Source organism: Protopterus annectens, chromosome 14.part0 (assembly GCF_019279795.1).
Source record: "Protopterus annectens isolate FY-2018-M chromosome 14.part0, PAN1.0, whole genome shotgun sequence".
Taxonomy (NCBI): domain Eukaryota; kingdom Metazoa; phylum Chordata; order Ceratodontiformes; family Protopteridae; genus Protopterus; species Protopterus annectens.
In genome coordinates this window covers 342486547-342502760 of record NC_056748.1, presented here as the reverse complement: position 1 = coordinate 342502760, position 16214 = coordinate 342486547, and the positions used below count along the sequence as shown (strand labels likewise).

At 41.3% G+C, this 16214-nt stretch overlaps 1 protein-coding gene across 1 annotated transcript in view; it reads left to right on the top strand.

Annotated features, from left to right (window-relative positions):
• Positions 1-16214, top strand: part of WDR11 (WD repeat domain 11) — a 2002440-nt gene that overhangs the window by 837258 nt on the left and 1148968 nt on the right. The window contains exon 8 of the mRNA XM_044056072.1: positions 10761-10965. Coding sequence (XP_043912007.1) covers positions 10761-10965 — 205 coding nt within the window. The remainder of the gene's footprint in view (positions 1-10760; positions 10966-16214) is intronic.

The following is a 16214-nucleotide window of genomic DNA, read 5'->3' as shown; positions in this document are numbered from 1 at the left end:
CAGACGGACAACATGTCCATAGTCTGGTATATCAACAAGCAGGGCGGGACCAGGTCCTATCCACTGTGTCAAGAAGTTCTCAGACTTTGGCAATGGGCAATCTCCTCTCATCGGTTTCTGATAGCAACGCATATCCCCGGGAAGTCCAACTTCTTAGCGGACAGGCTGAGCAGAGCTATTTTCATGCCACACGAGTGGTCTCTCAAACAATCGGTAGTGGACGAGATTTTTCAGAAGTGGGGTGTCCCTTGCTGCGACCTTTTTGCTACACCCCAAAACAGCAAATGCCCAGACTTCTTCACCCTCTTTCCTCTACCAGGCCATCCCCCGAGAGACGCTCTAACCCAGGATTGGCCCCGGGGACTTCTTTATGCCTTTCCTCCATTCCCACTGATACCTCAAGTAATTCAGAAAGCTACCGTATTGAGGGCCAAGTTGATTCTCATTGCCCCTTTCTGGCCTCGACAAATTTGGTTTCCGTCCCTGCATTGTCATCTCTTGGTGCAGCCTTGGCATCTGGACCCAGTTCCAGATCTTCTGACCCACCATTCGGGTCAACTGCACCGGTCCGTTCCTTCCCTCAACCTCACTGCTTGGGTGCTCCACTTCCTTCCTTAGCCAGGCTTCCTATGATCTCTGACCCTGTTAGAGAGATCATAGTAGCTTCTCTAAAGTCCTCTACCAGAAGGATTTATGCTAGTAAATGGCAACGTTTCTCCTTCTGGGCAAAGTCTAGAGACATAGATCCCTATACTGCTCCAGTGCATTCAGTCTTGGAATTCTTAGCTGAGATTTTTCAATCTGGTTCTTCTCCCTCTACAGTGAAAGTTCAATTGGCAGCAATCTCAAATTTTCATGTTGGCTTAGTGGATCAAAACATTATGTCTCACAAGCTTTGCAAAGCCTTTCTGAGAGGGATATTTCTCCTAAAACCTCCTATCAAAGATCCCCCTCCGCAATGGGATTTGAATTTAATGCTGGCATCCTTGATACTACCCCCCTTTGAACCGGCTGCTACATGCTCATTAAAACTTCTTTCCTGGAAGACAATTTTTCTGGTTGCTGTTACTTCAGCCAGAAGGGTGTCTGAACTTCAGGCTCTCTGTGTCCGTTCCCCATACTTGGTTTTCCACAAAGATAGGGTATCTTTAAGAACTAATCCATCTTTTTTGCCCAAGGTTGCTTCCCAGACGAATATCAACCAGTCTATTGATTTGCCATTTTTTTCCCTAATTATTCTAACAAAGCTGAACAAAAACTTCATTGTTTGGATGTCCATCGTCAACTCGGGTATTACTTGGACAGAACTAAACAATTCAGGAAATCTGATCAACTGTTTCTTTCTTATGCAGAAAACAGGAAAGGTCTTCCGGTCTCCAAAGTGACCTTATCCAGATGGCTGTCTTCTATCATTTCTTATGTTTATCTTCTTAGGGGCAAGCAACTGCCCTCAAATCCAAAAGCACATTCTACCAGGAGCCTAGCCACTTCCACAGCTTTTCAGGATAGGCTACCTATTGACACCATTTGTGCGGCAGCCACTTGGGCCACTCCTCACACCTTTGTTTCTCATTACAAATTGGACTTGGCCTCCAGGGACAGGGCTAGGTTTGGTTCCACAGTTCTCAAGAGTCTGTTCCATTGAGCTACCCAGGATAGAGGTGCTAGGGACGCGGTCCCATCCAGCAAGAATGAAGGCGAGTTTGACAACTTAACATTTAGAAGTTATGTACCTACCATAACGTTCCATGTTAGTTGTCTTCTCTCGCCTTCTTTCTTGCGTCCCTCCCTCCTTCCCCCTAGCCTGGACAGACCTTGAAGTTGTACTCCTTTCTGGGTATGGTTCACTCTTTTCATGGGCTCCCAGTAGGAAGTGTCACTACTCTTGGTGTTTATTGGCCTTGTTTCTTTCCACATTTAGTTTCTCTTCTTCCTTTATGGGAAGAAGTTTTTCTGGCAGGGTTTTTTCATAGCTACCAAACGAGATCTGAGGTAGTCACGCCTTGCATCATGGGATATAGGGTTGCCTCGAGCTGGTAAAATTAGCTCTCGAGCTTAGCAAGTGCCGAGTCGGAGCCGAGGATCGGCTCCGAACCCATCCAGCAAGAAAGAAGGCGAGAGAAGACAACTAACATGGAACGTTATGGTAGATATGTAACTTCTAATTCCCATCCGTAGATGTAAGTTGCACTTGAAAATGGATAGGGATGAAGTTTGTTTTATGAGGAAGAGGACTCATGTTTCCAAATCATTCTGTTAATGTTGTACACTCAGATAAGAACAGGGGTGTTTGATACACCCCATCAGTAATCTTCAATTGACTACCTAGGTGATACGTTCTTAACTTCTCTTAGGTGTTTGTTTACTGAGGATGTGTAGCAGGTACTAATAGAGGCAAGAAAGCCTGCTACTAGAAAATCATATGGTAGAAAATGCAAAAGGTTTTCTTGTTGGTTCTGACAGTATAACAAGCATCCATTCAGGCTAGTTGCTTACAGTATCCATGTGAGTTACTATCCTGTGGACTTTCTTACTCCTATGTCAAAGTTCATTTATCGGCTTTGTCAGTAAGCTTGCCCACGCGTCCTCCTCTTTCAGTGCAGTCTTGTCAAAGTGTTCTTGAAAGGAGTTTTGCATTACAGGCCTTCAAGAAAACCAGTGTCCCCTACTTGGGATCTTAATTTTTTATTTCTAGAAAAGCTAATACTTGGTCCATTTTAATCAGGTAATCTGGCTGACATGAGGTTTGTAACATGGAAAACAGTTTTACTGATTGCTCTGAACTCTGTAAGAGGTCAACCCAAACATATGACTATAGTGGTATCTGAGTTTACTTTAAGCCAAGCTATCCATCTCTCCATTTTGTTTCCTATACCTAAAAATGAGGGAGAAAGGATACTCCATCCTTGTATGTTCGCAGAATACTCGGGTACTATCGTGACAGAACTAAGTCTTTCAGATCTTTAGATCAGTTATTTATTTCTTGTGAAGTTAAGGAGAAGTGTTAGTCTGTGTCAAAACAGATTATTTCCAAATGGTTTTCTAAGGCTATTATCATTTGTTTTAGTTACCATAACAAAACTACTCCAGGCAAGGCAAAGTTCCACTGTGCCAGGACCTTGGCTTCATCTTTGGCTTTTTGGAAAGGGTTAAAATCTAGAAATATTCTAGAAGCTGCTACTTGGCCTCTGTACATACCTTTACTAAACACTATAAGCTTAATTCCTTCTGTAGGTCCAGATTAAGCTTTGTCAGAACTATTTTCCTGGGAATTATGGGCTCCTCTACTTCCACCTTCCAAATGCAGTTAGCTAAGGTAATCTACCCATATAGCTAAGGCTACTGCAGCAGTGAACAATATGATGACCATTGTACAGTTGCTTCAGTTGAACGTTTTATAACAATAAAAGTTTGGATGACCACTGTGGCAGTAGCAGCTCCCTCCCTCCATCCCCCTTGTTTTTGGTGTGTTTTTTATGCTGGGGTGTAGACATTTATTTTTTGTTGTTTCTAATATTGACCTTTCAGGGCTCAGCCTCCCTCTCTCTGTTGGCAGGAAAACTCTAAAGGGCTTTTCACCCAAACTTGTCTTTCAGTCAGCTGCGCTTGAGCTGCTGACAGTTTGGTTGCATGGAAGGTGCCATGAAACTTTGGAAGCTGGCTGGCTTTTATATCCTTGGCAGGATTATAACCCCATATAGTGAAGGCTACTGCAGCAGTTATCACTATCACTCAGACGTCTCCTGTTGTGGTAAATTCAATTTGCACAACTGTACTTTTTTCAAACTTGTAAAGTGCGACATTTATTCTCTGCATAAATATAATACCTTCGGCTAGGTTTTCTGTGCAGAAGTTCATATAAATCTCTTTCTGTGATCTTCAAAAGACCTCTAATTGTGTTTTGAGTGGTTAATTATACAAACCTAGTTGTTCAAAACTTTTGGTATTACTAATCGAAACATTGATTAAACATTTCATATTGATTTCTCTTGTAAACTCTTGCAGGCACTTCAGCATCTCTTTAGTATCAGCCTTGGTGGCAGGTACACAAAGCCAGCTATTGCTGAGTACTTTAATTTCCAGTGGAGTTAAAAGAATGACTGGAGGTGTTAAATACCTTACAGCAAATATAAAAAGTCATACCTGCTGTGACTTTCCCCACTCTAGGCCTGTAATCAAGAGCCTGAATCCTCACCACTGGCACTGGAGAGGGACATTCACTTGGAACAAAAATAGATACACCCAGTATTTCCAGATGTAGCTCTCTGCATCAAGCAGAATTTCCCTTAAGAGCACATAGGGAACACACTCAGTCCGGGGTCTGGGTTTCCCCCTTTTTCCACATCCCTAATAAGACCCCCACTGGCACAGCTGTAAGGCTGAGTCCTCAGCCAAGTGTCCAAGCCAAGTCCTCCAGCACTGTCTCTGTGATACCAGTGCTTTGTGCCCCTGCTCCAAGTAGCTGACACACACACTTTGAGATTTGATTTTCACAGACAGACAGACAGACAGACACACACACACACACACACACACACACACACACACACACACACACACACACACACACACACACACACACACACACCTGGCTGGGAAAGGCTAGTAGAGATTTACTAGTGATGCCCCCCTTCTGCCCAGAATATAAGGTAGTTGCACTGTCACCAGACACCGCAAAACCAGCTACTATAAGGCTGTTGCAAAAGTATCCAGTTGTACTGAGTGAAATTAATATTAATACAAATGGTAATATTGACCAAGCAGCTAGGCTTTCAGGAGTAGCTACAGTGTCACCAATAGATACAAGTACTCTCAAAGGCTGAAGTATTCTCTAAAGGACCAGCCACAATAAAAAGTTTAAATATATTTAATAATAAATAATAAAAGAACATGAAAATACTAAATATCTGTTTACAATAAACACCAGAGTTTCATTCACAGGAAATATTAAAAATATCACAGGTGGACAGGTTCACACAGTTAAAGAAAAAACAATACTTAACTAATCTCACTATATTTTCCTGATTAATCTAAAGAATTGTTATTCCTTGTTTACTTACTAGAGAAGGCAAGATGAAGTGGGTAAGAGATCCTGCTTTGTCAAGTTACAAAAACAGAGTGATTTTTAGTGATGGATTACAGAATGACATTATATTCATCTGGTCATCTGATTTCTGGTTCCCATGCTTCCCGCCTTGGCTAGAAGCTGTCAGAGCTTAGCACATGTCAATAATACACATAACAGAGAGCTTTGCTAAGATTTGTTGCAGCACCTGGAAGTCATAAAACATTTTATTTTATTTATTTATTTATTTTACATTTCTTTACTGAGATGGTCTGACTGGACAAGGTCCATTTACAGCGGAGGCTCGGGGAGAAAAGCTCCACTTAATTAATACAACAGACAATGATAATAATACATAATGTAAAGTAAAGACTTTTTTATTTAGCAGTATTTTGTGCATAATAGAACAGTCCACAAAGAAAGATCATATCAGCAATTTATGCAAGTGAACATTAAGTTAGTCATCAAAATATACAGACGGAGATCACAACAACATTTCCAAATGTCAAGGGATACCATTTGTTACTTCCATTTTTACTGAAGGTCTGATAATTGGAGAGAAGAGAGAAAGATGGTGGTAGCATACACTAGGATTAAGTAACACATGGACATAGCCAAGAGCTAATAAGATGAGCTGTAAGGGAGTTTTTGAATTGTTTGGTATTAGGTGCAGAAGTCACCAAGGGACGGAGATTATTCCAACTTTTTGCTATACTGTGAGAAAATAGAGCTTTACCTGCTGTGTTGTTGGCTGTGGAGATAGAGAGGAGTGATTTGTTGGCAGAGCGGAGTGGTCGATTTGGAATGTAGTTAGTAGTTCCCTAAGGGCTGGAGTTTTTTCAGGATATTTTAGGTTGTTATAAGCTATGACTAGTTGGTGGTAGGTTAATAACTGTGGAAGCTGAAGCCACTGAAGTTGCCTAAGAGGTATACAATGGTGTGTTCTAAAGAGGGAATTTTTTGCAAACTTGGCGATTTTGTTATAACACAACTCAAGTTTCTCCAGGTCAGATTTTCTAACATAGGTGAGAATAGGTGTTGAATAAGTGAGTGTGGAAAGAAGGTGGGTTTGAGCTAGGGTGACCCGAGCTTGATCTGATAGAATGCCTTTTTGTCTGCATAGGGACCCCATTTTTTGTGTACCTTTTTAATAGTTTGAGAGAGATGGATGTCAAATTGTAGGTTATCTATTCGACGCCAAGCAGCTTGGTGTGGAGAGAGGGTGAAACGACAGTTCCATTATTGGAGGAGATAGAGAAGGAGAGTGGAGTGTTTTTTTGATTTGTTTGGGGTAAATAGAAGTTGTTTTGTTTTGTTGGGATTTAAGATAAGTTGAATATCTGTGATCCAACTTTCTACTGAGGTAAAATATTCCTGGGTGAGATGCTGTAGGATGGTGAGACTCTGGGCGGAGCAGATCAGGGTAGAATCGTCTGCATACTGTATGAGTGAAGCCTGTAGGGCAGATGTATGTAGATTATTGGTAAAGATAGAAAAGAGGAGTGGACCGAGTATGGAACCTTGAGGTACACCAGTGGTAGTTGGGAGTAAAGATGATACAACTCCTTGCCACTGGACAGCTTGTTGTCAGTCTGATAGATAGTTTTCAGACCATGCAAAAGTGTTAGGGGCAAAGGATAGAGAGGTAAGAGTATCTATTAGAATGGAGTGGGAAACCATGTCAAACGCTTTGGAGAGGTCCAGGAATATAGCAGATACAAATCTGTTGTTATTTCTATGTTGGTTAACCAGGTTTGTGAAAGAGAGAAGGGCTGCAGTTGTGCTCTGGTGTGGGCAGAAACCATGTTGTGTAGAGGAGAAGAGATTGTTAGAGTCTAGGAAATGCATGACCTGAGAGTGTATGCATTTCTCAAGTATCTTTGAGAAAGGAGACAGAATGGTTATGGGGCGATAGTTAGAGAAATCATAGGAATCCCCACGCTTATGAAGGGCAGTAATGTAAGAGATTTTCCATAGTTGAGGGATGTGGAATTCCTGTATGGTTGATTAAGATTGAGACTGGGTAGGCTAGAGAGTCAGCAGCCATTTTCAGGAAATGAGCAGATATACCATCTGCTGCAAGAGTAATGGGTTTAAGTTTTACAAGGTTTTTTTATTGTTGAGGTTGGGACAGGAGAGAATGTAAAGGGAGGTGAGCTGTTAGGAGTTGTTGGTATGGATGAGTAGCTATTTCTGGAAAGTTGAGTTAATGGTGATTTAAAGGATTCAGTAAAGTGGTGATTAAATTGGGAGGCTATATCGCTATCTGTTTTTGTGGAGGTGGGAGCTGGTGTGGAGGTATTACCAGATTTTAGTAGGGAGTTTATTGCATGCCAGGACTTTTGGGGGTTATTGGAGTGTTTATTTTGTATATCCTGAAAGTAGTTTTGTTTATCAAGCTTTGTTTATTTTTTGACCTGATTCCTAAGGTGTTGATAGTTTTGATTGGATAGACTAGTGTTATCTTTCTTCCAGGTTTTCCATGCCTTGTCTCTGCTTTTTAATAGGGCTCTAGTGGATTTAGTAAGCCAAGTAGCATAGTGTTGCTTAGCTCTAATTTTTCTTACTGGGGCAACTGAATCAAGAATGTTGATAAGAGTACTATTAAAATAGTCCACTGCTTGGTCTAGGTCAAGGCTTTGTAGTGGTTCCCAGTTACATTTTTTAATATAGTGTTGCGTTCTAGATGGTTAACATTGCAATTGTTTCTGACTTGTCTATAGACTGTAGGTGTGGGTAAGTTAGTACGTTTTCGTAGGAGGAAAGTAGGGAGATGGTCACTAAGTCTGTCAACTAGACTACCTACTTGTTAATTATGTTCAGGGTAATTTACTAATGTCCAATCTAGTATAGATTCCTTATGGGATTTTTTTGTCTACTCTTGTTGGTTCTTGAATGAGTTGAGAAAATCCATACAAGTTTATGTGGTTAGTGGGGTTTTTAGAGTTACAGGCTAGCCAGTCAGTGTTTAGGTCACTTAATAAAATAGTTTCCTGTGGGAGATTATCTTTTGATTTTTCAAACCTTCACCCTTCCAAAGTAGCAATTAGTTCACCCCATTAACAATGCAGGAAGCTTCCTAGTACAGACATTTTGCTTCTGGCTGCATTGAGAACTGTAAGATACAATCTTTATTGCCTAAATTAAGTAATTTAATTTCTTATTTTTCAAAGTCAGGTGGATTGAGATTAACGTTTTCTCATCCAGTATCCTCTGTTAAAATATCTGCATTTAATTCAGTTACTGTAATACATGCACATTTCTTCCTCTATCCAGCAGGACACACTGTTGATACATTTTTAACACAAGCACCTGTAAAAATCAGTTTGATATTCAAATAATATATAATTCTTTACTAGATTCCAGCCAGCTGTGCTGGGATATGATACACGTCCACTGCCCTACCTCTGGCAGAGCTGGTAATACCTCACATCGTCACACTTGCTATTTCACATTGCTCCTTTTATTCCAGTTTTCCTTCTTGTGATAACTCGCACATCTTGGAGGTTGAGCTGCCACTTGGGCCCATATTTTGTAACATCCTGTAGTATCTTGTTAAACCTCTATGGTCTGAAAACTGCGCAAGTCTCTCAGAGCATTGATATTTGTCATTCCTGTGGTTGCCACTGAAACACTGTTGCAGTTTCTGTCAGCTAACCACTGGGATCTATGCACTGTGTTTTTGTGTCCTGGTGTAAAGGCCACGCTGTCTCTTTTTGGTCTCTCATGAGAAGTCTTGGTCCACAATCACTCGCTTTTCTGTAGCAAGAATTTTTATCCCTGATTTGCATATCTGTTGCAATATCCTTTCCTTTATTTCATATGTCTAGAAATGTGGCTGTCACTGTTCTAGGTATATTGCTCAGTTGTCTGCTAGACCTCCAAACAGTATGATGTGCTCAGCTCCACTTTATTTTCATTGCAGCTGCTCGGTAGTTCTAGCATATTCAGAGTATACTGTTCTGTCGTATAGTTTTCTTGGTGCCTACATATTTTTTTATGATTTTCTATCTTGATATAGTCTCCAAATCATCTGTTTTTTTCTTCCAAACAGTCCAAGTGTGCTTCCTCTTCCTCATCCCTTGCCCTTAGCTGCACTTTATCATCAATCAGCATCTGTATGGTTGCAGAAGGATCGTTTAATGCCTGTTCAGTGTCTGGCCTTTTTTTTCTTGTTCTATCAAGTTTTCTTGAAGGGTTTAATTTATTTCAACCTGTTCAAAATAGCGTTCAATGAAAGAGTCTGTTCCTTTACCAGAACCATTCTCACTGTCTCTATTTTTTTAGATTTTATTTCCTTTGCAAGCAATGTCTTATCTGATGCTTATTTATCATACGGCCTCTCTTAATTTACGGATTGTTTTTCAGTCAGTTCTGCAGATACACTATATCAAAAACCCACTATTTAGAATCTCACCTCTGAGGAGCTTCTCGGGATCATGTTAGGGAGACAGCGTATTGGAAGTCTCTCCTGCTGTCTTACCTTTATACAAATCCTTCTTGTGGCCTTTCTCAGAGTTTCACTATCAGTTTTATTATTGCCTAGCTAATTAACCTCATAAGAGTATCAGTACAATGACTTGGTAACAAGAAAATAAAGAAGTGCCATCACTTAATTATTCTGAAATATTGAAGTCCATGGGCATGTTTTCTGTCATTAAATGCCAGTTTTTGATTATTTATTGCTTTTAATTCCCAAAAAAAGTGATGTACTATTGGAACATTGAAGTTTTAAGAGAAGACTTATCAGGATAAATAAAAACACTCTGAGGAAGGATCACTTTGTGACTCATTATCATCTTTATTTTTGATTATTTTTACATATGAAAATTTGCATACTGTAATGTTTCATGTGAAATACAATGCATACATTTAGTTTATTGGGCTGCAGCCTCCTTGTTGGCCCAGTAGGTGTTTTGAGCTTGTTAAACAAATAAACCTCTCATTCGGTGTATTGTGGAGTGTACCTCTGTAACAGTGCCTCTTAAAGTGATTTCTAAGCCTTGGTGTATGATTAAGTCTTAACTGTAGACCTAATCTGTCAATTGCACATACAAAAATATGTTGCTTGATAGCACTACATTTAGAATCTATTTTTCTGTTATGATATCTATCTGGAAGACCATAGCATGGTATGGTAATATGTTATTTACAAAGAAATAGAAATATTTCAAGCATATATATTATTCTTAGCGCTTTGTAAACTAAATTGAGGAAGGACAGACTCTAATAGGACAAAAAATGTGGCGAATGCTGTGCTACAAAATAGAGAATTTGGAGGTTATGAAAATTTTACTTAAAGACTCCTTAGTTACCTGCTTTAATACAGAAGCACAACACATTTAGACCATTTTTTCTGTTAATGTTTGCATTGTATAAACTGCTATGGTCCTTTACATAAATACTGTTAGGAACTGCACAGTGGTGCATAAGACCTTTTTCAATATATATCCATTTGCAAAACGGCATTCAGCTTCTTTGCTTTGATGATAACTTTGTCCTTATGGCTATTTTCTGTAAATATTTAATGCAAGATTTGTTATTTCTTGTTTATATTTTAATTTTATAATTTATAGAATTTTATTGTGACATATTTTCACTGAAGATCTGGTACCAGCTTTGATTTATTGTATTTATTTTTAGATTCTGTCTCTTTTCTCTGAGTTCTTAATGTTACTTTTTATTGTAATTTCAGTATCAGATCCTGATCAGTCAGTTCAGGAGTTGACATATGACTTGCGCTGCCAGTGTGATGCCATAAGAGTCACGAAAACTGTTCGCCCTTTTAGTATGGCATGTTGTCCTGTTAATGAAAACTCAGTAGCCATTGTGGTTAGTGATGGCAGAGTAATGATATGGGAACTGAAGTGTAATGCTGTAGGACCAAATGTGCATAGCAGGTATGTATCATCTAGGGAACATGATACTTATGGATTCTCTAGAATGAATTTTAGCAGTACTAAGTGTAACACGTTAACATTTTTTTAACAGTTTGTGAGCCAGTGTTTCACATTCTAGAGCAGCATAATGTATGCATGTAAAAACCTAGCCAATATGTAGTTTTGATTTAGGAGTTGCTTGAATTAAAAGTTACAGTATTTCTTTATTGTATAAAACCCTTGTTATGTAAAGGCTTATTATACGTTCAGAATCTGAAAAAACTTAATGTGCTTGTAAAAAATTAACTAAAAAAAAAAAAATGAGGAAACTTCTCTTTGTGGAAGCTCTAAGATTCCCTAGAGTTCGGGCACCTAATAAAAACTATACTGTGAATATCCAAACTTATAACAGGTGGTATAAATACTTTCTTTAAAAAAATTCCAAAGTATAAATCCACTGATGAAAGTAGGGAAGCACAAGCTGGTTCAAGTGGAATCTCTTTTATTAAAAACACACAAACAAGTGATCCAAATAGTAGTTGAAAAAAAAAAAAAACAGAATAAAGTTCAGAAATTTACCATTCCGTTTATATACCTGTTTAAAAGCATGGGAGCGGCTTACTAGGGTAGCTGTGTTGTAAAAGACAATTAGCATGTTTACTTGCTAAATACACCTTCTCCCATACACTCGCGTGATATTCGACACAGTACTGCCTTACTTCAGGCTCTGTGAATTCATGATTTGTTGAACTAAACTAAAAGTTAATCTGAAAGTTACGCATTAATAATTGCTAAAACTTCATAAAGGCATTTGTGTAGTATCAAAACAGAAAAAGTTAACATAAGTCTTCAAAATTCCACAGAAATCTTTTATATCAACATTCAGAAACATTTTTAACATAGATCACTTTCATCTGTTAGAACTTCTTCAAGTTTGTGTGTCAAGAGAGAAAAGCAACTAAAATTAAAAATGAAATAATATATAACACTACATTTTGTTTGGTTAAAAACAAAACATATTATTTGATAACATTGTAAAAAAAGTTCTGCCTTATTTGCCACATAAGTTCTTGTTTTTTTAAAGTATTTGGGATGTTCCTTCAAGTTCAATGAGGTCTGTGTGAGCAAGTATTTGAAATTTAAAACCAGAGTGTCTTCTGTGGAGTTGAAGGTGTTTGGCCAGGGTATTGTTTCTACATTTAGACCAGATATCAGATAGGTGACTCAAAATCCTTTGTTTCAGTTTATTAATAGTCTTTCACACATAACATTGATCACATCCATTGCAACCAGCTCTGTACACAACTAAAAGAGTCTCCTCCTTAAAGGTGCAAAATGAACAGTTTATTTCACATTGTTTCGTGATCCTTTCCTGTGGTTTAGGTTTGGCTTCTACAAAGCTGCTAATATTTCTAGGTTTCCTATATTCAAAAATCGGGGCTTCACCCGAAATGTCTACAAGATAAGGGCTATCTGTTATTATGGCCCAGTTCCACTTGATAATATTATTGATACAATGAAAATCCATTGTATATTTCAGTATGCAGCTGTTGTTTGAGTTATTGTCCACAGATTTCTTAAAAATTCTTCCAGTGGATCAGTTTAGTGTGGGTGCATTGGTATTTTTAAGCTCAAAGATAGGTTCAAAATGTTTAACATTTGAATGTTAAGTTGTCTATCTCGCCTTCATTCTTGCTGGATGGGTTCGGAGCCGACCTCGGCTCCGACTCTAAAAGCTCGAGAGTTGGTTCCACCTATATCCCACAATGCTAGGCGTGAGTTACCTCAGATCTCGTTTGCCGCTACAGCTATCGAGACGTGTTGCTTCACCGGCTTCAGGTTAGTGTAGGAACTAGTTTAAAAAAGTTGAGTTTAAACCCTTTAATTTAGTTTTTCCATACAGTTTCCCCTTACCTTTAAGGTCTATTATCCCTTTATTCTAGTTTTTCTTTAATTTTTACCTAAGAACTTATAGTTCTTCCCTTAGGCCTTCGGGCCCTCCCATTCCTTGGAGTGTGTGTGTTTTTGTAGGAATTTATACATTAAACAACTAAATTCTTAGTTTAATTTCTATTTTTAGTTTTTAAGTGTAATCGGTGTGCTTGTGTTTGTGTGTGGTTACACTTGTTCCTTGTTATGTCCAAGAATCGAAGGTCTCAGGCTTCAAGAAGTGTGACTCGTGCTGTCAGAAAATGTCTCTGACAGACGGTCACACTTCTTGTGTACTGCCTGGGACCTTTACCTGCAGGACTCTTGTGCTGTTTGCCATGGCTTCAGCCCCAGAGTCCTGCAGGAAAGAAAAATAAACTTATTTTAAGAGGTTTACTTAAGCCTGAGGGTTCCCTTTCTGTTCCTTCGGGAAAACCCTCCAAGGCTTCTAGGTCTTCGGCTCCAGCATCTGGGCCGAGGCCTAAACCGGCTCTTCCACATCGGCTCCGACTGGAGCCGATGAGTCTCAGACTGTAGTTTCTGTGGTTTCCTCGGCTCCGGCTGGAGCCGAGGTATTGGAAATTCCTTTGTCGGTTCCGACTAGACCTTCGGAACCGACATCTAGAAAGAGGTCCAGGTCACCGTCCCTTGGCTTCGTTCTTTCGGCTCCAGCATCTCCCTTGCTGTCTGAACGGAGCCATAGATCTCACTCCTCTAGGTCATCGAGGCTTTCGGACCATGACCTTCAGAGGGTAGTGAGTCGACTTCTTAAGTCCGAGGCACTGGCCCAAATGCTTCAGAGCCCGACTCATCAGTCGATGCCTGACCCTGTCCCCCATTATATTCCTCCTCCGACTCCGTTGAGCTCGGAGCCGAGGCGTTTCGGAACCGAGACTGTGGTAGCATCAGAGCCGATACAGATGTCTTCGGCTCCATCGTCGGCTCCGATTTCTTCCTTAGAAGAATCTCGGCCGGACTTCCTCGAGGGGTGAGTGGCATCGGACCCTTGTCCGACCCGCTCTCCCTCGGAGCTGGCGCTGGTGAGTTCGGCTCCGACATCGCCTCGAGCCATCACTGTCGGTGCCGAGGGAGGTTTTAGCTTTCGGAGCGGGGACCTCTGGCTCGGCCTGACAGGGGTGCGTTCGAGGTGATGCGGCGTGTGTTGGAACCTGGTTGAACTCCACAGTCGGCTCCGTCCGCCACTCCCTCTTGGTGCCTCAGGTCAAGTCGACTCACTCCCTCATCCCAGACCGCAGAGAGCCAGCTCCTCAGGAATCCCCTGTGGGATCTCATCCTCTTCCGAGGCCTCTCCTGATTTGGCAGAAGAGCGCCCTCGGAAGAGAAAGTGTAAGAGGAAACACATAGACTCACCTGAGTCCGTCACCTCTGACACAGATTTAGAGGATTCGAGTGTTCCCCCCTTCTGAAGATGTCTCCTGCGGACATCCTAGAGATCCTGAAACAGAGGGGAAATTGGCCAGCCCTTAACCCTTCGGCGGATGAATCTGTGTATCTTGAGGCATTTGGCTCTCGCCCTTCCACCTCCTGGGTGTCCCCCTTTGATCCCCTCATGCAGGTGGTTGCAAAGAAGGCCTGGACGGCTCCTGATTCAGTGGACCCTACCCCCAGGAGACCTTCCAAATTTATAACAGCACCAACTGACAAGCAATTTCTCACAAAAGGTGTTTCTGTGGATGCTATGGTGGTAGCTGCTGCCACCAAGAAGGAACTAGCTGATCCTTCAGTGCCTGTTCATCCCCCTAATAAAGAATATAGGTCTATGGACAGGTACAGGAAGCGGATGTTCTCATCAGCGACCTTTGCTATGCGTTCGCTGAATTACCTATGCCATTTTACTCGTCTTCAAAGGGACTTGATCAAAGCGAGTGACATGTTGAAGGATCCTACGGCGGGTTTTCAGGACAAGATGAACACTCAGCTGGCTACCCTGAACTCCATAGCTAACTCCTCCATGCGCCTCCTCTCTTATGCGGCTGATGGAGCGAGCAGGGAGGGACAGGTGTGGCCTTACGAGGCATGCCTGGATGCGGCTATGCAACTTTGCGGACCCCTTTAAAACGTCTTTCACTAATTCCCGTTTGATGGATCATCTCTTTGGTCCTCAAGTGAAAGAAACCTTGACTAGGTGCGAGACAGATGGCAAGACTCTTTCTGAGTCCGTTTCCACTCCTTCTAGGCCTTACCCCAAAGGCCAGAAAAGTGGAAAATGTGGTTCACAATCTCAAGGGACTTTGTCTGACGACAGAGTCGGTTCCCGCCAGAGGCAGAGGGGAACAACAACGCCCTAGAGGCAGGGGATCCGCAGAACCAGGGCAATCGAGAAGCCTTCTCAGATCAGCCCTTTCAGCATCCCTGAGGTGTTGCACGACTGCCCACCGGAGGCAGTCGGGGAAGATTGTCACTGTACCCAGAAGCCTGGCTATCCCTGACTCAAGACAAATGGGTACAGTCCATCATTTTAAGGCTATTCCATTCCCTTTCGCATTCCAAACCAATCAAAAATCCCTTCCAGATGTTCCACGGATCTTGCAGCTTTGGAAATTTCAAAGCTGCTTGCAAAAGAGCAATACAGCCAGTTCCAGCAGACCAGCAAGGATCCGGAATCTACTCCAGGTTCTTTTAGTTCCAAAGAAACAGGGGACTGGAGACCAATTTTGGATCTCAGTATCTTGAACAAGTCAGTCAAGAAAACAAGATTTCGGATGGTCACGCTGCAGTCCATCCTTCCCTATTGGGAAAGGAAACTGGATGTGCTCTATAGACCTTCAGGATGCGTACTATCACATAAAAATGAACAGACGCTCCAGAAGATTCCTCCGCTTCAGGCTGGGAACCAGTCATTTTCAATTCAGGGCCCTGCCCTTTGGTCTCACCACTGCCCCGGTGTTTACCAAATGCATGGCAGAGGTAGCTTCTCACCTGAGACGTCAAGGATTCCAGGTGTTTCCATATTTGGACGACTGGCTCCTCACAGCTCCCACCAAGCATCTTCTTCTAATGGCCAGGGACTACACCTTCGCATTTGTCAAAAGTTAGGCATTTCAATAAATTGCGAAAAGTCTGTTTTGTCGCCTTGTCGTACTATTACCTTCATAGGCGCAAATCTAGACACAGTCAACATGTCTGCGAGACTAACACATCAGAGAATAGCAGACATACACAAACTGGTCTCGCTCCTCTTCAGCAGCAACAGAATCAAAGCCAGGTTAGTTCTGAAAGTGTTAGGGATTATGGCGGCTGCCATACCTCTGCTTCCATTAGCCAGATTCCACATGAGAATCCTTCAATGGATGCTCTTCACGCAATGGTCATACCAGCAA